Here is a 21,005-nt window from a genome sequence, read left to right on the forward strand (position 1 = left end):
TATATATATGAAATCCAGGGCCAGGCACAGTGGCTCATGCCTGTAATCCGAGCACTTTGGGAGGCTGAAGTGGGTGGATCACCTGAGGTCGGGAGTTCGAGACCAGCCTGACCAACATGGAGAAACCTGGTCTCTACTAAAAATAAAAAAAATTAGCCGGGTGTGGTGGCACATGCCTGTAATCCCAGCTACTCGGGAGGCTGAGGCAGGAGAATCGCTTGAACCTAGGAGGTGGGGGTTGCAGTGAGCTGAGATTGCGCCATTGCACTCCAGCCTGGGCAACAAGAGCAAAACTCTGTCTTAAGAAAAAAAAAAAAAAAAAAGAAAGAAATACAGAAGGAGATACACCACCATATGCCATTGTTCTTTTCTTTTCTTATTGTTGTTTGTTTCTTATACTTTTCCTTGCTTTCCTCACTTTCTGCCATGAGCATAGGTCATTGTACATGTGCTGAGTAAAACAAAGAGGAGGGAATGATTCACACACAGTTTGGCTCCTGTCTTGGGTAGATGGTGCCTAGCACTTCTGCCTTCTGCCCACAGAAGTCCCAGGGAAGAAAGACGAAGTGCCTGGTGGCTCCAAGGCAGCCACCTCATTTATCCTCTTTGGTCTCACCCTTGCATCTCAAGGCCCGACACCCCACCCTCCAAACCAGTGGCCTTTGAGGAGTTTAAGAACGAGCAAGGTAGTGAGATCAACCGAATTTTCAAAGAAAACAAATCCATCTTGAATGAACGGAGGAAAAGGGCCAGCGAGACCACACAGCGCATCAATGCCATCAAGCGGGAGATTGATGTGACCAAGGAGGCCCTGAATTTCCAGAAGTCACTACGGGAGAAGCAAGGTAAATGTGTTGGAAAGAGGGCTAGGGAGCTTTGGGGTCTCAGAGTCATGCTGGTTGAAGCAGAACAGCCCTTGGCACTAGAGGACTGAGATGGGAGGGGGCCAGTGGGGGTGCTGGGATGTGGCCTTCACCCATAGATCAGATCACTTAGCTCTGGTCAGCCCCTGAGAGCCGCAGAGTCCTCCCCTGTCAGCCAGCCTCTGCCTGTGGGTCCCTCATTGTTGCATTATCTCAGACCTAGGTGCTGGGCCTTCCACCCCATATATGCTACTGTCCATGGTGAAACAGGCCCTTTGTCCTGCAGAGGTATCACTGGGAGATGGGTAGCTGGTGACCTCTACAAGGTCCGTGGGGCTCCGTGTGGTTTCCTCACTGCCCCAGGTGGTCAGATTGAGGTGGGGCTGCTGGTAGGGACTATGAAAAACCAAGTAAGGGAACAAGAATGTGGGTGCCAGAGAGCCCAGGGACTCACTGTCAGTAAGGCCATTCCCTATGCCGAATCCCTGACACCCATGCTGGTCTTGTCAGAGTCTTGTCCCCTAGAGCCAGTGGCAGGGGGTGCTCCAGGCTCAAAGAGCAAAGGACCCCAATGTGGGGAGGGTGCTCACCTGGTTACCCTGACCCAGTGTCCTTGTCCTGGTGGCGTGCATCGCCCAAACCTGCACTGAGGGCCAAGGCCCATCAAGCTTGCGTGTTCAGATGACTTACCTGGGAGGGCTGGTCAAGTGCAGATTCCCAGCCCCTCAGCCAGTGTTTCTGACCTGGGAGAGGTGCAGCAGGGCTCAGGACCTGCATTTTAATGAGTGATCATTCCAACTCTGGGACAGGTGGTTCAGAGGCCACACTGTTCTTCACACTCCTGGTTCACTCTTACTGTCTTCTTCCAGACAGGAAACACCACAGGTTACTGGGCTTTCCCTTGCTAAATCACAACCCTGTTCCAGGCCAGCTTTCATGAGTGATCTCCAGATGTCACTTGGTTTATTCCTGCAAGTCAGATGCATCATCTTACTCACAGGGGGTGTATTTTCCTCATTTATTTCTCAGAGGAGCAGGGCGTGGTGGCACACACTTGTAATCTTAGCATCTTGGGAGGCTGAGGCACGAAAATCGCTTGAACCCAGGGGGCAGAGGTTGCAGGAGGCAAGATTGCGCCACTGCACTCCAGTCTGGGTGACAGACCAAGACTATCTCGGAAAAAAAAAAGAATAATTAAACAATTATTTCTCAGAGAGCAACTTTATTTTCTAATTCTTGGGGCCATTCTTATCATACCTCACAGACCAGTAATGACATGCTATTCCTGAGGGCAAAGCCCTCCACGGGTCTGGGAAGCTGGAGAAGGCCAGTGATGGTGGCTATAGACATACCCCTATCCAGAGCCACAGGGAGAGGACATGGTGAAGATTTTATGGGACAAACAAGCACTTCTTTGTTCTCTCTGCTCACACTTTCTTTGAACATACAGCCCTTTATTACATATTTAAGATAAAATATACGCATGCTATGCTGGCATATCATTTACTCCTGAATACACCTGAAAGTGGACAGTTTCAAAAGATGAGATGAGGAAGACATTAAAATTTTTTTTTTTCTTTTTTGAGACGGAGTTTCACTCTTGTTGCCCAGGCTGGAGTGCAATGGCATAATCTCAGCTCACTGCAACCTCCGCCTCCTGGGTTCAAGGGATTCTGCTGCCTCAGCCTCCCAAGTAGCTGCGATTACAGGCATACCCGCCACCATGCCCAGCTAGTTTTGTATTTTTAGTAGAGATGGGGTTTCTTCATGTTGGTCAGGCTGGTCTCGAACTCCCGACCTCAGGTGATCTGCCTGATTTTTGGCCGGGTGTGGTGGCTCACGCCTGTAATCCCAGCACTTTGGGAGGCCAAGGTGGGTGGATCATGAGGTCAGGAGATCAAGGCCATCCTGGCTAACACAGTGAAACCCTGTCTCTACTAAAAATACAAAAATATTAGTCGGGCGTAGGTGGTGCACGCCTGTAGTCCCAGCTACTGGGGAGGCCGAGGCAGGAGAATGGTGTAAAACCTGGGAGGCAGAGCTTGCAGTGAGCCGAGATCGTGCCACTGCACTCCAGCCTGGGAGACAGAGCGAGACTCCGTCTCAAAAAAAAAAAAAAATTATCTATCAGTATCAAAAAATACCCATTTTTGTGCTGTCCCCCAAAAGTAGTTGTTTTTCCACTGATTATTAGAATATTAATAAAATACCTTTATTTTATTGAATTTACTTGAACAGATCAAGTAAACTCATATCTTCTAGGCCAGGCGAAGTGGCTCGCACCTGTAATCTCAGCACTTTGGGAGGCTGAGGCAGGTGGATTGCTTGAGCACAGGAGTTTGAGACCAGTCTGGGCAATTCAGTGAGACCCTGTCTCTACAAGAAAACATAAAAAATTAGCTGGGCGTGGTGGCACATGCCTATAGTCTCAGTTACTTGGGAGGCACGGTGAAAGGATCACCTGAGCCCAGAAGGTTGACGTTGCAGTGAGCCATGATCATGTCATGGCACTTTAGCCTTGGCGACAGAGTGAGGCCCTGTCAAATCAATCAATCAATCAATCAATCTCTTAGATACCTTATTATTGACAGCCACTTGTTGACCCAGAAAGGTCAACTAATTTGGAATATTAGTCTCTTGTAAAAGAACCTGAGGCCAGTAATTCAAGAAAAAGAAAAAGAAACAAAGAGAAGAAAAAGAGAAAAATGTAAAAATGTAAAATCATCTTTAAATTCAACTCTTTTTTTTCCTGGAGATAATCAGAGATCCTCTGAGTAAAACAAAAGATGTTCACAGTTACTCCCCAACTCCACAGAGTACTGTAAAGACTCTACTCTGTAAAGGATTGTGGCGTATCCAAATAATCACATCAGGGACCTCCCACAGCATAGAGACCACAGCAGATTGCTCTGCATTGAAGGTGAGACACCTGGTGAGGGTGACTCCCACTCCCCACTCCAGATCCCAGATCCCAGAGTCTAGACATTTGCTTTTCCATTAATGACTCCATTAGTGGCTTTTAACGTGTCTCACTTTTTTCTCAATAAACATCAGTGGAAGTGCTAACACTTTCTTTTTTTTTTTTTTTTTTTTTTTTTTTTGTGACAGAGTCTCGCTGTTGCCCAGGCTGGAGTGCAGTGGCGTGATCTCGGCTCACTGCAGGCTCCGCCCCCCGGGGTGCACGCCATTCTCCTGCCTCAGCCTCCCGAGTAGCTGGGACTACAGGCGCCCACCACCTCACCCGGCTAGTTTTTTTTGTATTTTTAGTAGAGATGGGGTTTCACTGTGTTAGCCAGGATGGTCTCGATCTCCTGACCTCGTGATCCACCTGCCTCAGCCTCCCAAAGTGCTGGGATTATAGGCGTGAGCCACCGCGCCCGGCCAAGAAGTGCTAACACTTTCCTCTAGCACCTGGGGGCTGCCTCATGCACCCCAGCCACACACCTCAGGTCACATGCAGAACACACTTACACTACACTTGGGGATGGGGGTTGATGTGATGCCTTTGCTAAGCTTTCAGGTGCTGTGAGCAGTGGAGAACAGGGTGAATGGCTTTGCACACCAAATTATTTTGTCTTAACCCAGCAACTGTCACTGAACTGACAGACCTTAAAAGATCCATGCAAAGAGACTAATAGCACTGACCGTTGTCCCTGGAGCCCTTTGATAGCTACTCAACACAATATAGATGTCTAATCATCTCTAGCAAGAAGGTAGCTGGTGAGCTGCGCATGGTGGCTCATGCCTGTAATCCCACCACTTTGGGAGGCTGAGGCGGACGGATCATCTGAGGTCAGGAATTCAAGACCAGCCTGGGCAACATGGTGAAACCCTGTTTCTACTAAAAATACAAAAATCAGCTGGGTGTAGTGGCACATGCCTGTAATCCCAGTTATTTAGGAGGCTAAGGGAGGAGAATCGCTTGAACTTGGAAGGCGGAGTTGCAGTGAGCCGAGATTGTGCCACTGCACTCTAGCCTGGGCAACAAGGCGAGACGCCATCTCAAAAAAAAAAAAAAAAGAAATGAAAGTGGCTGGTGGATGTGTGTATCAGCAAGAGACAATTTGAACATCTGCTGTTATTAATAAGGAGCCTTGCTCAAGTGTCTTGTAGTACTAGCCAGTGATGGCAGTTTGTAGATGTAATTTACAAGAAAAATAGACATTTGTATACTAGGGGTACTTACTAAATATCTTTGGCTACTAGAGTTTTAAATAAAATAAGCATGGAGCATGGGCCTTCTGCACCTTCCCCTGCCCTCTGCTCCTGTTTGTCCTAAAATGCCAGTGTGGCCCCACTGAGCTGAGCTCCCCTCCCTGTGAGATTATGCCCTGGCAGCCTGGCCTTCTTGTGCTTTGCCCATCTCCTTGCCATGGGCCAGCCCTGCCTGTGGTCTCTTATCTTCATGATTTGCCAGCTCTGTGCCCACTTTCTGGAATCCCTTCCTCCCCCAATTTCCGGTGGACACCTCCTCATTTCCTGACTTCTTCCATCACCTTGCAGGCGAGTACGAAAACAAGGGGCTGATGATCATCGATGAGGAAGAATTCCTGCTGATCGTGAAGCTCAAAGACCTCAAGAAGCAGTACCGCAGCGAGTACCAGGACCTGCGTGACCTCAGGGCTGAGATCCAGTATTGCCAGCACCTAGTAGATCAGTGTCGCCACCGCCTGCTCATGGGTGCGACAGTTGGGAAGGTTGGCCGCCTCCTGAGGTACAAGGAGGCTTAGGGAGAGGCCACAGCCTGAGTTCTGGAAGCACCCTCAGAGTTTCTCTCTGGCAGAGCCAGGGGCTGGGCAGGGGCTTCAGATGTGTGGTTCCCAGGACTGTGAGGGCCAGAGATGGAGACGGGGACAGGGTAAGACCCTGGAGTAGGAAGTGAACAGGTGGTGAGCCTGCAACAGACATAAGACAGATGAGAGCACACAGCCCTTACCGGCTTCCTCAGGTTCTGTCTCCTCATCTCCTTGTAGAATTTGACATCTGGTACAATGAGTCCTTTGTCATCCCTGAGGACATGCAGATGGCACTGAAGCCAGGCAGCAGCATCCGGCCAGGCATGGTCCCTGTGAACAGGATTGTGTCTCTGGTGAGCGGCACAAGGGCAGGGGCGTGGCAGTGGTTGAGCATGGGGCAATGGGCAGTGCCCCTTGACCTCTGTTCTCATCACAAAGATGGCAGTGTGTGTGGTGCTCCCAGCCTCTCCACAGCCAGCCCAGGCAGGTGGGCAGGTACGGGTCTCTCCTCGGTTACCAAGGGATGGGGGAAAATACCCCTCTTGCTACTGCCACCTTCCTAAAGCAGTTCATCCTGCTCAGGCAGCAGTTACAGGTTGTCTGTGGGAACACTGACAGACATGGGGGCTGGAGGGCTGTGAGATGTCCTTTTGGTGGAGGGGGGTGTGTGGCACAAACCCAGCAAGGGACTGCCCTGATGCCCACCACAGGCTCTGCTAGGGTATATCCTGACAATACCATGCTAAAGGGACTGTCCTCCCCCAGGGAGAAGATGACCAGGACAAATTCAGCCAGCTGCAGCAGAGGGTGCTTCCTGAGGGCCCTGATTCCATCTCCTTCTACAATGCCAAAATCAAGACAGAGCAGAAGGTAACTCAGAGGCCTATGTCTCCAGGAGGATGGGAGCCTCAGTGACCTCATGACTAGGAAACCCAGGATCATATTCCCTATTTTAGAGAGGTAGGGGAGGAATGGCACCATTCCAAGGAGATTAGTCACCCTCAGTCAGTGGGTGTCTTCTGCCAACTAGACTGCGATTGGGCTGGACCCTAGAGGAGTCCCACCAACCATGGCCAGGCCAGGACATGGCTGGTGAGTACTGACTAGCCTATGTATGGTTCGCAGCACAAGGCCCAGGGATCCCCTGAGGCTTCCACCTGTCAGGGAGGACCTCTCCAACAGGGTTCACTCTGCACAGGTGGCACGGGACAGAGGATCACATGCAGCTGAGGCACAGCTAGACATGGCATTAGCTATAGATTGGGTGGGGTACTCTTCTCTTCGAGCAGGTTAGGCTGGTGCAGAGGGTTTCCACTCTACTAAGGCCTTGCCTGGAGCCAGAACACAGAGGGCCCTGTGCACTGCACACTCCTCTTTGCGCAGAGGCAGTGCTTATACAGCAAGTGGCAGATGCACACGGGGCAGATGCCCAAGTGAGTTCATTCTTTCACAAATATTTTTGTAGTTATTTATTAACATACTCATTAGGTGATACATTCAGGTGTTTCAAACATTAAGAAAGCATGAAAGTACGTGGCTGGGCACGGTGGCTCACACCTGTAATCCCAGCAGTTTGGGAGGCCAAGGTGGGTGGATCACTTGGGGTCAGGAGTTCAAGACCAGCCGGGGCAACATGATGAAACCCTGTCTACTAAAAATACAAAAAATTAGCCAGGCGTGGTGGCACATGTCTGTAATTCCAGCTACTCAGGAGGCTGAGGCAGGAGAATCGCTTGAACCTGGGAGGTAGAGGTTGCAGTGAGCCAAGATCACACCACTTTACTCCAGCCTGTGCAACAAAGCGAAACTCTGTATCAAAAAAAAGAAAAAAAAAATGCTGGGCACAGTGGCTCTGGCTGGGCGCGGTGGCTCACGCCTGTAATCCCAGACTTTGGGAGGCTGAGGCAGGTGGATTGCCTGAGCTCAGGAGTTTGAGACCAGCCTGGGCAACATGGTGAAACCCTGTCTCTACTAAAATACGAAAACTTAGCTGGGTGTGGCAGCATGCTCCTGTAGTCCCAGCCATTCGGGAGGCTGAGGCAGGACAATTGCTGGAACCTGGGAGGTGGAGGTCGCAGTGAGCTGAGGTACCACTACACTCCAGCCTGGGCGACAGAGTGAGAGACTCCGTCTCCAAAAAAAAAAAGAAAGTACATCCATGAGCTTCTGATAGGGCATCCCGTCACTTGTTTCAGATCCTGGCAACCCCCTCTGACAGGACACCCCATCACTTGTTTCTAGTGTTCCCCTCAGTTTTCTCTCTTTTTTTTGGCGGGGGGATGGAATTTCACTCTTATTGCCCAGGCTGGAGTGCAATGGCGTGACCTCAGCTCACTGCAACCTCCGCCTCCCGGGTTCAAGTGATTCTCTTGCCTCAGCCTCCTGAGTAGCTGGGATTACAGGCGTGCCACCACGCCCAGCTAATTTTTTGTATTTTTAGTAGAGATGGGGGGTTCACCATGTTGGCCAGGCTGGTCTCGAACTCCTGACCTCAGGTGATCCACCCGCCTTGGCCTCCCAAAGTGCTGGGATTACAGGCATGAGCCACCATGGCTGGCTTCCCCTCGTTTTCTGCATCTTGCTTTTTCTACTTAGCAACACATCCTGAAGATCATGCTGTGTCAACCTATAGGTGCTTCTGTGTCTTTTTTTTTTTTTCTTTTGAGACAATGTTGCACTCTGTTGCCCAGGCTAGAGTGCAGTGGCATGATCATGGCTCATTACAGCCTCGATCTCACAGATTGAAGCAATCCTTCCACCTCAGCCTCCTGAGTAGCTGGGACTATAGGCATGCACCACATGCCCAGCTAATTTTTTTTTTTTTTTTTTGGTAGAGATGAGGTTTTGCCTTGTTGCCCAGGCTGGTGTCAAACACCAAGGCTCAAGTGATCTGCCTGCCCTGGCCTCCCAAAGTGCTGGGATTACAGGCATGAGCCATTGTACCTGGCCAGTTTTTTCTTATTAATTTTTAGGAACTTTTTTTTTTTTTTTTTTGAGACAGAGTCTTACTCTGTCGCCCAGGCTGGAATGCAGTGGCACAGTCTTGGCTCACTGCAACTTCTGCCTCTGGGCTCAAACTATTCTTCTGCCTCAGCCTCCTGAATAACTGGGACTACAAGCACCCGCAACCACACCCGGCTAATTTTTTTGTATTTTAAGTAGAGACAGGGTTTCAACATATTGGCCAGGCTGGTCTCGAACTCCTGACCTCAGGTGATCCACCCACCTTGGCCTCCCAAAGTGCTGGGATTACAGATATAAGCCACTGCACCTGACCAAGAAATTAGCTCTTTGTGATATGATTTACACCTATTTTTTCCTGTTTGTCATTTGTCTTTTGACTTTCCTTATGGTTTTTTTTTTTTTTTTTTTTGAGATGGAGTCTCGCTCTGTCACCCAAGCTAGAATGCAGTGGCACGATCTTGGCTCACTGCAACTCCGCCTCCCGGGTTCATGCCATTCTCCTGCCTCAGCCTCCTGAGTAGCTGGGACTACAGGCGCCCACCACCATGCCCAACTAATTTTTTGTATTTTTAGTAGAGACGGGGTTTTACCATGTTAGCCAGGATGGTCTCGATCTCCTGACCTCTTGATCCACCCGCCTCGGACTCCCAAAGTGCTGGGATTACAGGTGTGAGCCAGCATGCCCGGCCGACTTTCCTTGTGGTTTTGTGTAGGTATTTTGTTATTTTTAAGAAATCAAGCTTAGTCCATTTAGGCTGCTGCAACAAAATACCTTAGACTGGGGAATTTATAAACAGCAGAAATGGGCTGGGCGCGGTGGCTCACGCCTGTAATCCCAGCACTTTGGGAGACTGAGGTGAGTGGATCACCTGAGGTCAGGAGTTCAAGACCAGCCTGGCCAACATGGTGAAACCTCATCTCTACTAAAAATACAAAAATTAGCCGAGCATGGTGACGCATATCTGTAGTTCCAGCTACTTGGGAGGCTGAGGCAGGAGAATTGATTGAACCTGGGAGGTGGAGGTTGCAGTGAGCTGAGATCGCGCCACTGCACTCCAGCCTGGGCGACAGAGTGAGACTCAGTAAAAAAAAAAAAAAAAAGCAGAAATGTATTGCTCACAGTTCTGGAAGCTGGCAAGTATAACATCAAGGCATCAGCAGATATGGGCTAGTAAGCGTTTGCCCTCCGCTTCAGAGGTGGTGCCTTCTAGTTGTGTCCTCACACAGCAGAAGTGCAATAAACTAATGAGCTCCCTCAGGCCCCTTTTATAGGGCACTAATCCCATCCCTGAGGGTAGAGCCTTCAAGACCTGTCACCTCTCAAAGGCCTCACCTCTTCATAGCATCACCATGGGGATTAGCTTTCAACATATGAATTTTTGGGAGACACTGATATTCAGACCGTAGCACGAGTTTATCGGTATTCTTTTTCTTAGTTTCTGGATTTTGTGTCATCATTTCCCCCAGTTGAATTCACTCTTTACGTTTAGGGTTAAGCTGACATCTTCACTGACCTGATGGCTGTGAGGAGCTGAATCCCATCCAGAGAGGCTTAAGCATAGGGATTTCTTACATGGATTCTGAAGGTCCCATAGAGCAGCACGTCCCATCCTGTGCTGTGCACACAAATCACCGGGGGTATTTTTAGAATGCAGATGGCCGGTAACAATAGCTCGTGCCTATAATCCCAGTACTTTGGGCGGCTGAGGTGGGCAGATCACTTGAGGCCAGGAGTTCGAGACCAGCCTGGCCATCATGGTGAAACCTCATCTCTACTAAAAATAGAAAAATTAGCCAGCCATGGTGGTGCATGTCTGTGCACGCCTGTAATCCCAGCTACTTGGGAGGCTGAGGTGTGAGAATTGCTTAAACCAGGGAGGTGGAGATTGCAGTGAGCCAAGCTTGCACCACTGCACTCCAGCCTGGGCAATGAAGAGAAACTCTGTCAAAAAAAAAAAAAAAAAAAGCAGATACTGATGAAGCCTAAGATTCTATATTTTGAATAAACTCCCAGATGATGTCCATGCTGCTAGTCCAGGACCACACTTGGGGTAGCACACTTAGAGGCTTTACCTTAGAACCTGCTCTTTATTAGGTTGAAAACGTTCTTTTCTGTTCCTATTCATTGAGTGTGTATTTTTTTTTCTCAATCATGAAAGGGATATTGGAACCGTTATCTTTTTGCATACTGCCTCCCTTTTCTTTCTATTCTCATTTCTAGGACTCTGATTAGATGTATTTTATTTCATTCTGTCCTCTGTATCTCTTAAAATATCTTATGTTTCTTCCAGCTCCTCATTTCTCTATGCTGTAATTTAGGTAACTTTTTATTTTAGACAGAGTTTTGCTCTTTCACCCAGGCTGGAGTGAAGTGGTGCAATCTCAGCTCACTGCAGCCTCTGCCCCCTGGGTTGTAAGCGATTCTCCTGCCTCAGCCTCCCAAGTAGCTGGGATTATAGGCGTGCGCCACCATGCCTGGCTAATTTTTGTATTTTTAATACAGACAGGGTTTCACCATATTGGCCAGGCTGGTCTCGAACTCCTGACCTCGTGATCCACCCGCTTTGGCTTCCCAAAGTGCTGGGATTAGAGGCATGAGCCACCATGCCCAGCCTGGGTAATTTCTTTTTTTTTTTCCCCGAAATGGAGTCTTTCTCTGTCACCCAGGCTGGAGTGCAATGGTGTGATCTTGGCTCACTGCAACCTCCACCTCCCAGGTTGAAGCGATTCTCCTGCCTCGGCCTCCTGAGTAGCTGGGATTACAGGCATGCACCACCACTACCGGCTAATTTTGTATTTTTAGTAGAGATGGGGTTTTTCCCGTTGGTCAGGCTGGTCTCAAACTCCCGACCGCAGGTGATCTGCCCGCCTCGGCCTCCCAAAGTGCTGGGATTACAGGCATAAGCCACTGTGCCTGGCATTCTTTTTCTTTTTAATTAAAAAAAATTTTTTAAAAATAGAGACTGAGTCTCCCTGTGTTGCTCAGGCTGGTCTCCAGTTCCTAGACTCAAGGGATCCTCCTGCCTGGGCCTTCCAAAGTGCTGGGATCACAGGCATGAGCCACTGCACCCAGCCTTTTTTTTTTTTTTTTTTTGACAAGGTCTTGCTCTGTCACCCAAGCTGGAGGGAGTGCAGTGACACGGTCATAGCTCACTGCAGTCTTGATATCCTGGGCTCAAGCAGTCCTCTCACCTCAGCTTCCCAAAGTGCTGGGATCATGGGCGTGAGCCCCTGTGCCCCGCTAGTTATTTTAAATAAATTCCTATTTTATGCTTTTTAAAAGGCTTTATTGAGATAGAATTTGCATACCATACAATTTGCCCATTTAAAATATGCAGCTCGCCAGGCGCGGTGGCTCACGCCTGTAATCCCAGCACTTTGGGAGACTGAGGTGGGCGGATCACTTAAGGTGAGGAGTTCAAGACCAGCCTGGCCAACATGGTGAAACCCTGTCTTTACTAAAAACACAAAAACTAGCCGGGGATGGTGGTGCACACGTGTAATCCCAGCTACTCAGGAGGCTGAGGCAGGAGAATCGCTTGAACCGGGGAGGCAGAGGTTGTAGTGAGCCGAGATTGCGCCACTGTACTATGGCCTGGGTGACAGAGCGAGACTCCATCTCAAAAAAAAAAAAAAAAATTCTAAATCATTAAGCAGAGGAATCCTGTATTTCTACAGGTCAAAATTCTATTCTCTCATTCCCCAATCTCCAGAATTCTCTGTATTGGCCTTTTTAATGTTTAAGATATGCCCATGCACAAACTTTTTATGTAAATGTTATACTTGAACCACTCCATGTTCTTTCAATTCTATGTTATAGTTATTTAAATATATATTTTTTATATAGGAAACATATAGATCAGATTTTTCATGGTCAAAATCTGCTTCCTGTTTTACTGAGTCTCATGGTGGCTTGACAGTGGTGTGTGTATGTGTGTTTGTGTGTGTATTGAAATCGTGAGCTTGCGTTTGATCGAACTTAAGCTCAAGGAGACCTGAACACATAAATAGAAATTATTTTCCCCCTGAAAAGGTTTGCACTTGCTTTCTGCAGTTAGCCATGGGGCATTACCAACCCAGGACCATTTTAACCCTCTTCAAGAATTCCAATTTAATACGGGAGCTTCAATTCAGACTCCTACTTTGTGGGGAACCTAAGATTCCATGTTCCAAGCTAGTTTTAGCATTTTCTGGCTTACAGCCCACTGTTTCTGTTTCAGCCTACAGTTTTCACCTGCTTTCTAAGAGCCTAGTGATGCATTAAAAAGGTATAATTTGTGAACATCTGATTGATTGCAGTGGCAAAGAGAGGGCCCTTATGAATACCTGGCCCCTAACTCCTCTGGAGACAGACCCCTCCTCTTTTCTTTCTGAACCTATTCCCTATCAGAAACTCCCAAGTATGCCCTTGAAACCTACATGCCTCTTTTCAAATATGCCTGCCAGACTGTTTTAAAATAGTTTTACACATTATCTTTAGGATAAAAGAATGAAAGAGTTTGAATGGAATGTTATTTCTCAGAGAATTGGGGCTACTCAGAAGGAATCCTTGTCCACAACCCATGATGTTTGCAGGAGGAATGATAGGGTGAATGTGAGTGGCCTGGTCTGAGTCCCTGCTATGTCTATCCCTCCTAATAAGTTCCTGTTTTCTCCTCCCTCTGTGTCCAGCATAATTACTTGAAAACCATGATGGGCCTCCAGCAGGCACATAGAAAATAGAACCTCATCACCGGTACCTTAAAGGACAAGACCAGCAACTCCAACCTACTGTAGTGGAGCTGCTCAACCACCTGCCCAGAGCTGCAGCCCCTCTACTCCAAGGCTGGGACCCAGCACAGAGAACACATATGGCCTGCATGTTGGGAGGAGCATCCTCCAAGGACAACCTTGCTCATCTCCACAGAGCACTTTGGGTTTTAATTCACTGTCTTATATGCAGGGACAGGATAAAATTACTTTCTAGTTTGGAGTTTCAGTGCTCATCTGAGAACTTTGTCTTATTTCCTGTCTGAAAGGACGTATTCTCTATGTATGTGTGAGGTTAGAACTGAGTCTCAAGTAGGAAGGCAGAAAAGTAGCTCAGCCAGGCTCCTCCTGGCAGGCCTTTGTCCCACTGGTCAGCCCCTTTCCTGGATAGACATCCTAGGGTGGGGGTGGTGAGCTCGGTCTGAGGAGCTCTGCTTCTCACAGCTCCCTGAGACCCTAAGTTCTCTCGAGACATCTTTTGTGTGTTTCTGAGCCAGTGAAGAGGACAGGAGGAGGCCCTCCTTCATTTGGCAACCAGGGGAGGATAAGGTCTAGCCACAGAGACCAGAGAGGGCTGAGGCAGAGCTGGCTCCATGTACCAGGGAATAAATGAGCAGCTTCTGGGAGACAAAGTCCTCTGTGTGTTTCCAGAACACCACGGCCTTCCCTATGCAGCATGCACGGCCACCAGGCGCCAGGGTGCCTCCCCTCCCCGCCTTCTCTCTCTGTGTGTAGGCTGTGCTGAGCAGAAGTGAAAGTGAATGATTTACCCTGAATAGGAACTGGGATCACTGTCAAGGCTGAGCAGGGAAGAGAGAAGATATCACTCTCTATCAAATTATCAGGCTGCAGCTTGGGCCCTTGGTGGTGGCACCAAAGGGAAAGAGTTCACTACTTTGCTCAGAGAACAAACTAACTCAGGCCCTCTGGGGCCTTCCAGGCTGACTAATACGCCCCTGGGTTGGTAAACCAAGTCTCCACTGAGTGAAAAGTTCCAGCGCTTCCTTGGAATTGTATCTCACCCCCTCTTCTGTTCTTATGGGTCAAGGCCTTGGCCTGGCACTCTGTGGGTGCTCCCCCATCTGACACCCTCATCAGGCCCTTGAGGTTGCTGTTATTCTTCCAACAGTGGGAGAGGAGGTTCTGCTCACCTGGCAGCCCTGTCATGGGAAGCTGTGAGAGAAAAATGCATCACTTCTGGTGGGTGATATCCAGCTCTGGGACCACTTTGTATGAGGAAAGATGGAAGGAACTAGGTCTGCTTACCTGAAGAGGAAGAGAAATGTGACAGAGGCCATGAGGGGCTGCCAGGTAGAAGGGAAAGCAAGAGGATGTGGGCTGAATGAGTAGCAAACATTTTTCCCAAAGGTTTTGTTCTTATTGTTGTTGTTTTTGAGACAGGGCGTCACTCTGTCATCCAGGCTGGAGTGCAGTGGTACCGTCACAGCTCCTTGCAGCCTCAACCTCCTGGGCTCAATCCTCCCACCCCAGCCTCCTGAGTAGCTAGGACTACAGGTGTGCACCACCATGCCTGGCTAGTTTTTAAATTTTTTGTGGAGATGGAGTCTCACTATGTTGTCCAGAATGGTCTCGAAACTTCTGGGCTCAAACGATCCTCCCACCTCAGCCTCCCAAAGTGCCAAGGGATTACAGGTGTGAGCCACCTCTCCTGGCCAAGATTGCTATCTCAAAATAAGAAAAGGCTTAAAATGAGAGCAGTCCCGGCATGAAGTTATTAGTAAGGGCCCTGCAGCAGTAGGCTGTCTGGCAAGGAGGTTGCACCTGGTTGAAGGTTGAACTGGATAGTCTCTATCCAATAAAAAACCCTGTGATTCTGCTTTTCAGCCCATCAGCAGATGGACATGGATTTTGTTGAAGAAAGTGATAGGATTGCCTTGAGGGCTCTGCCCTCTCCCTCCTCCAGCTCCTTTCTCTTCCCCTGACTGATGCTTCCAGGAGTTGATGCTTCCAACATGGCAGGAAGGTAGGAGTGTTGTGTTCATTCAGATGGGTCTGTCATTCCAGAAAATAATTCCTGCTGAGTTAATTTGGCCATCCAAGTCACCCCTGGAGGGACTTCCAGTTGCAACAACGTGACAGGTGAGATAACCTGAAAACATTCCTGCTACAAATAGAGGTGCTGACTAAAGTATAACATTCTTTTAAATACAGTTGACCCTTGAGGCCACGTGCGGTGGTTCATGCCTGTAATCCCAGCACTTTGGGAGGCTGAGGCAGGTAGATCACTTGAGGCCAGGAGTTTGAGACCAGCCTGGCAAACGTGGCAAAAACCCATCTCTACTAAAAATACAAAAATTAGCTGGGTGTGGTGGTGCACGCCTGTAATCCCAGCTACTTGGGAGGCTGAGACACAAGAATTGCTTGAACCTGAGAGGCGGAGGCTGCAGTGACCTGAGATCACACTGCTGCACTCCAGCCTGGGGAACAGAGATTCTGTCTCAAAAAAAAAGAAAAAGAGAAAAGAAATACAGTTGACCCTTGAACAACACAGGTTTGAAATGCACAAGTCCACTTATACATGGGATTTTTTCAACCAAAGGTGGATTGAAAATACAGTATTCAACAGATGCAAAATCCGCATATGTGGAGAGTCAACTTTTTGTATGTGCAGGTTCCGCAGGGCTGAGTGCAGGACTTATATGTGGATTTTGGCATATGGAAGGGGCCCTGGAGCCAATCCCAAGGGACGACTGTACAAAGTAAAATTTGCAAGAAAGGGAACTGTCAGGAGCTGGAGATAAAGGAGGAACTGAAAACCTGAGTGGTCAGCATGTGAACTGGCTATGGCTTCTAGGGACTAGGAGAAGGTAAGTGAGCGGATTGTTACTTTTGAAGGTTAAATGCCCACATAAGTATGAGAAATAAGACTTCGGTTCATGCCATATAGGAAGTTGGAAATGGGACTGCCTGAATAAAGATGGCACCCTGAAGGCTTCATCACTGGTGAAGAGGTGAGCTAGAAAACCGAATGTCTAATTGTCTCCCTAAACATACTTTACCCATAACCTTCCTTAGCCTAATTGCTCAGGCTAAAATCCTTAGTTTTGTACTTCATTCCTCTATTCTCTCAGACCTCACACTGAATCCAGAAATTCAGTAGGCTTTACCTTCCTCCTATATTCAAAATCTGACCACTTCTCACCACTTCTTGCCTGGATATTGCAACAGCTTCCTGTCTCCTGGCTTCTCCTTTTGCTCTCTATTTCTAGAACAGCAGCCTGGCTGAACCTTTTTTTTTTTTTTTCTCACACTGGAGAGCAGTGGCATGATCCTAGCTCACTGCATCCTCGAATTCCTGGGTTCAAACAATCCTCCCTTGTCAGCCTCCAGAGTAGGTAGGATTACAAGTGTGAGCCACCAGGTCTAGCCCTGGTTGACCTTCTGAAATATGTTAGATCACATTACACTTCTTCTCAAATTTTTAATGGTTTCCTATTTTGCTCAGAGTGAAACTCAAGTCCTTAAAACATCCCATAAGATCCTATATAATCGTGACTTCTATGATTTCTCTACTCTTGTCTCGTCTACTGTCCCCTTGCTCACTCTACTCCAGCCACATGGGCTTCCTTACTTTTCCTCCCAACATGCCAGACAGACAGCTCCTGCTTCCGGGCGTTTGCAATGGCTATTTCCTCTGCCTAAAACATTCTTTCCCTATATGTCCACATGATTCACTTTCCTAGGTCCTTGCTTAAATGTTGCTTTTTTTTTTTTTTTTTTTTTTGAGTCAGAGTCTCGCTGTGTCTCCCAGGCTGGAGTGCAATGGCACAATCTTGGCTCACTGCAACCTCCGCCTCCTGGGTTCAAGCGATTCTCCTTGCCTCAGCCTTCCGAGTAGTTGAGATTACAGGCATGTGCCACCACGCCCAGCAAACTTTTGTATTTTTAATAGAGATGGGGTTTCAACATATTGGCCAGGCTGGTCTCTTGGCCAGGCTGGTCTCAAACACCTGACCTCGTGATCCACCTGCCTCGGCCTCCCAAAGTGCTGGGATTACAGATGTGAATCACCACTCCCCGCCTTTTTTAGAGACAGAGTTTCACTCTCTTGCCAGGCTGGAGTGAAGTGGTGCGATCTCCATTCATTGCAACCTCTGCCTCCCGGGTTCAAGCGATTCTCACACCTCAGCCTCCAAGAAGCTGGGATTACAGGCACGCACCACCATGCCCAGCCAATTTTTTTTTTTTTTTTTTTCCAAGACAGAGTCTCGCTCTGTCGCCCAGGCTGGAGTGCAGTGGCGCGATCTCGGCTCACTGCAAGCTCCACCTCCTGGGTTCACGCCATTCTCCTGCCTCAGCCTCTCTGAGTAGCTGGGACTACAGGTGCCCGCCACCACACCCGGCTAATTTTTTGTATTTTTTTTTTTTTTTAGTAGAGACTGGGGTTTCACCGAGGTCTCGATCTCCTGACCTCGTGATCCACCCGCCTCGGCCTCCCACAGTGCTGGGATTACAAGCATGAGCCACCGTGCCCGGCCTTTTTTTTTTTTTTTCTTGTAGAGACGGGGTTTTTCACCATGTTGGCCAGGCTGGTCTCAAACTCCTGACCTCAAGTGGTCCGCCTGCATCAGCCTCCCAAAATGCTGGGATTATAGGCATGAGCCACCACGACCGGCTTTAAATGTCACATTCTGTAGCAGATACTGACTGTCATGCCTTGACACAGTCCCTTGCACTTGCCATTCCTGCTAATGACTTCCTAGTAAAAGCATCTGCAACTTTCCACATAAAGGCTTTGTCTACATAGGTGTTCATCTGCTTCAGGGTAGTTCCAAATGCCAGGGAGTTAACGACACCCTTAGGGGCAACCCTCAACCAATAAATCAATCAGTGGATTATTATCTCAACTTTCTCCGCTTTGGATAGAACAACTCCTCTGGGGCATGTTTTCCACTAAATGGAACTTTCCCAGGACTTCCCAGCATAAACACACGAATCCACACATACACGAATGGAGCCAAAGAAAAAAATAGTTGATACATTGTTTGTGGGCTTGTCAATGAAATGATAACATCTTAAAATACTTAGGCTAAGCACAGTGACTCATGACTGTAATACTGGCACTTTGAGTGGCTGAGGTAGGAGGATTGCTTGAGCCCAGAAGTTTGAGACCAGCCTGGGCAACATGGCAAAATCCCATGTCTATGAAAATAAAATAAAAAATTAGCTGGGCATGGTGGCGCTCCAACCTGACAACACAGTGAGACCCTGTCTATATATATATGTAAATGGAATTTGAGGAGAAAAGTAAAAATAAGAAAACAAACAAGCATAAAAAAGAATATATATAGATATATATAACATTATTTTAACAGCTTTAATTTTTTTTTTAATGGGCTCAAGCAATCATCCCACTAAAAATCCTGGCTAATTTTTTTTTTTTAACTTTCTGTAGAGACAAATTCTGACTATATTGCCCAGGCTGGTCTTGAACTCCTGGGCTCAAGTGATCCTCCTGCCTTGGCCTCCCAAAGTGCTGGGATTATAAGCATGAGCCACTGCACCTGGCCTGTATTTTTAATAATATATATTATAAAAGTGTAATGAAAAGGATACAATTGAATCAGTATAGCACCCAAAGTTTCTTTCTAAAGGTCTGAGATTCAAAGTAGGACAAAAAGCTCTGGAGAGTCCCTCCTATGTTCCATTATCTTTAATCCAAAGGGCTCAGATACCTCTATTGCTATTTCCTCTGGCACTGCAGGGAAGTTCCAATCCACCTGGTCCACACTAGCTGGGCCCAGGGATCCACCAGCGCCCAGCCAATAATTTTATTTAACTCATTAATTAATGAGGGAACCAGTAAGATTTTACAAGTTCAAAGGAGAATTTAAAGTACCACACTTACATGATAAATGTTAGAGGTAATGAATATCCCAATTATCCTGATTTGATCATTATACATTGTATACATGTATCAAAATATCACATATATCACAAAATACATACAACTACTATATATCAATTTTAAAAATTAAAAAACAATAAAGTACCATACTTATATAGGTCAGGAATGCTGAAATGAATTTACAAATAGATGTAAAACTGGCTTTTTTAAAAAAGGGGTTGGGTGGGGAAAGAGAATTTGAAGTCTAGGGGCAATTACATTTGCATTTCTATCCATTATCTACAATTTACTGGACTGAAAATAACTCGAAAGACAATGAAAGGCCAGAGCCCCCTTAGAATCCCATAACTGGGCCGGGCACGGTGGCTCACGCCTGTAATCCCAGCGCTTTGGGAGGCTGAAGTGGGAGGATTACTTGAGGTCAGGAGTTCAAGACCAGTCTGGCCAACATGGTGAAACTCCATCTCTACTAAAAATACAAAAATTAGCCAGGTGGGGTGGTGGCCGCCTGTAATCCCAGCTACTCTGGAGGCTGAGGCAGGAGAATCACTTGAACCTGGGAGACGGAGGTTGCAGTGAGCCGAGATCACACCACTGCACTCCAGCCTGGGTGACAGAGCGAGACTCCGTCTCAATAAATAAAAATAAAATAATAATAAAATATTTGCTACATATTCATTTTACATATGTATGTCAGTCACAATGATAACTTGTTTGAAAAGTTATCCTTTAATAAAAGATACACAGGCATTCTTTTTCACTGTTGGAGACAGCATCAATTAGTTCATGTTTTCTGGAGAACAATTAAGTAGTGTATCACCAGAGGCTTGCAAATGTATATATTGGGCCTGGTGCAGTGGCTCATGCCTGTAATCCCAGCACTTTGGAAGGCCGAGCCTGGTGGATCACGAGATCAGGAGATCGAGACCATCCTGGCTAACACGGTGAAACCCCATCTCTACTAAAAATACAAAAAATTAGCCAGGGGTGGTGGCATGCACCTGTAGTCCCAGCTACTCAGGAGGCTGAGGCAGGAGAATTGCTCGAACCTGGAGGCAGAGTTTGCAGTGAGCCAAGATCGTGACACTGCATTCCAGCCTGGGTGACAGCGCGAGACTCCATCTCAAAAAAAAAAAAACAAACCAAAAAATGTATATATTGGTACATACTTTAGTACACACTTTTTGGATAAAACTTAGCAATACCTTTCAGATTTTTAATTGTCTATACTAGTGGTGTTTCATAAATACATTTTGTTCAAATGCAAATTTTTAATAGTTTTATATTATTTAGAACCCAGGCCGGGTGCAGTGGCTCACGCCTGTAATCGCAACACTTTGGGAGGCCAAGGAGGGTGGATCACTTGAGGTCAGGAGTTCAAGACCAGCATGGCCAACATGGTGAAACTCCTTCTCTACCAAAAATATAAAAAATTAGCCAGGTGTGGTGGCATGTGCCTGTAATCCCCGTTACTCGGGAGACTGAGGCAGGAGAATTGCTTGAACCCCAGAGGCAGATGTTGCAGTGAGCGAAGATCATGCCACTGCACTCCAGCCTGCGTGACAGAGGGAGACTCCATCTACAAAAAAAAAGAAAAGAAACTAGTGGTGGCTTATGTCTGTAATCCCAGCACTTTGGGAGGCAGAGGCAGAAGGATTGTTTGAGGCCAGGAGTTCAAGACTAGCCTGAACAACATAGCGAGACCTTGTCTCTCCAGAAATTTTAAAAATAAGAAATTAGCCAGATGTGGTGGCACACACCTGTGATCCTAGCTACTCAGGAGGCCAAGGTGGGAGAATAGCTTGAGCCCAGGAATTCAATCCC

At 47.5% G+C, this 21,005-nt stretch overlaps 1 protein-coding gene and 1 long non-coding RNA gene across 22 annotated transcripts in view; one reads left to right on the plus strand and one right to left on the minus strand.

The window, feature by feature from the left end:
- Nucleotides 1–13,541, plus strand: part of KIF9 (kinesin family member 9) — a 54,215-nt gene extending 40,674 nt beyond the window's left edge. For 13 of the 20 annotated variants that reach the window (XM_063609747.1, XM_063609715.1, XM_063609725.1 and 10 more), the window contains 5 exons: nucleotides 631–845; nucleotides 5,367–5,543; nucleotides 5,837–5,952; nucleotides 6,365–6,469; nucleotides 13,235–13,541. In XM_063609747.1, coding sequence (XP_063465817.1) covers nucleotides 631–845; nucleotides 5,367–5,543; nucleotides 5,837–5,952; nucleotides 6,365–6,469; nucleotides 13,235–13,285 — 664 coding nt within the window. In that variant the 3' untranslated portion in view covers nucleotides 13,286–13,541. Of the gene's footprint in view, nucleotides 1–630; nucleotides 846–5,366; nucleotides 5,544–5,836; nucleotides 5,953–6,037; nucleotides 6,095–6,364; nucleotides 6,470–13,234 lie in introns of all 20 variants that reach the window. The other 7 variants (XM_055279524.1, XM_055279494.2, XM_063609733.1 and 4 more) reach the window with 1 other exon arrangement.
- LOC129483019 (uncharacterized) overlaps nucleotides 1–21,005 on the minus strand; it is an 80,586-nt gene that overhangs the window by 4,868 nt on the left and 54,713 nt on the right. Inside the window, exons 2-4 of one of the 2 annotated variants that reach the window (XR_010113922.1) lie at nucleotides 5,800–5,929; nucleotides 3,074–3,239; nucleotides 1,554–2,032 (exon numbers count right to left, since the gene is read on the minus strand). This is a non-coding gene — a long non-coding RNA (uncharacterized lncRNA). The remainder of the gene's footprint in view (nucleotides 1–1,553; nucleotides 2,033–3,073; nucleotides 3,240–5,799; nucleotides 5,930–21,005) is intronic. The other variant, XR_010113921.1, reaches the window with a different exon arrangement.

Source organism: Symphalangus syndactylus, chromosome 1 (assembly GCF_028878055.3).
Source record: "Symphalangus syndactylus isolate Jambi chromosome 1, NHGRI_mSymSyn1-v2.1_pri, whole genome shotgun sequence".
Lineage (NCBI taxonomy): Eukaryota > Metazoa > Chordata > Mammalia > Primates > Hylobatidae > Symphalangus > Symphalangus syndactylus.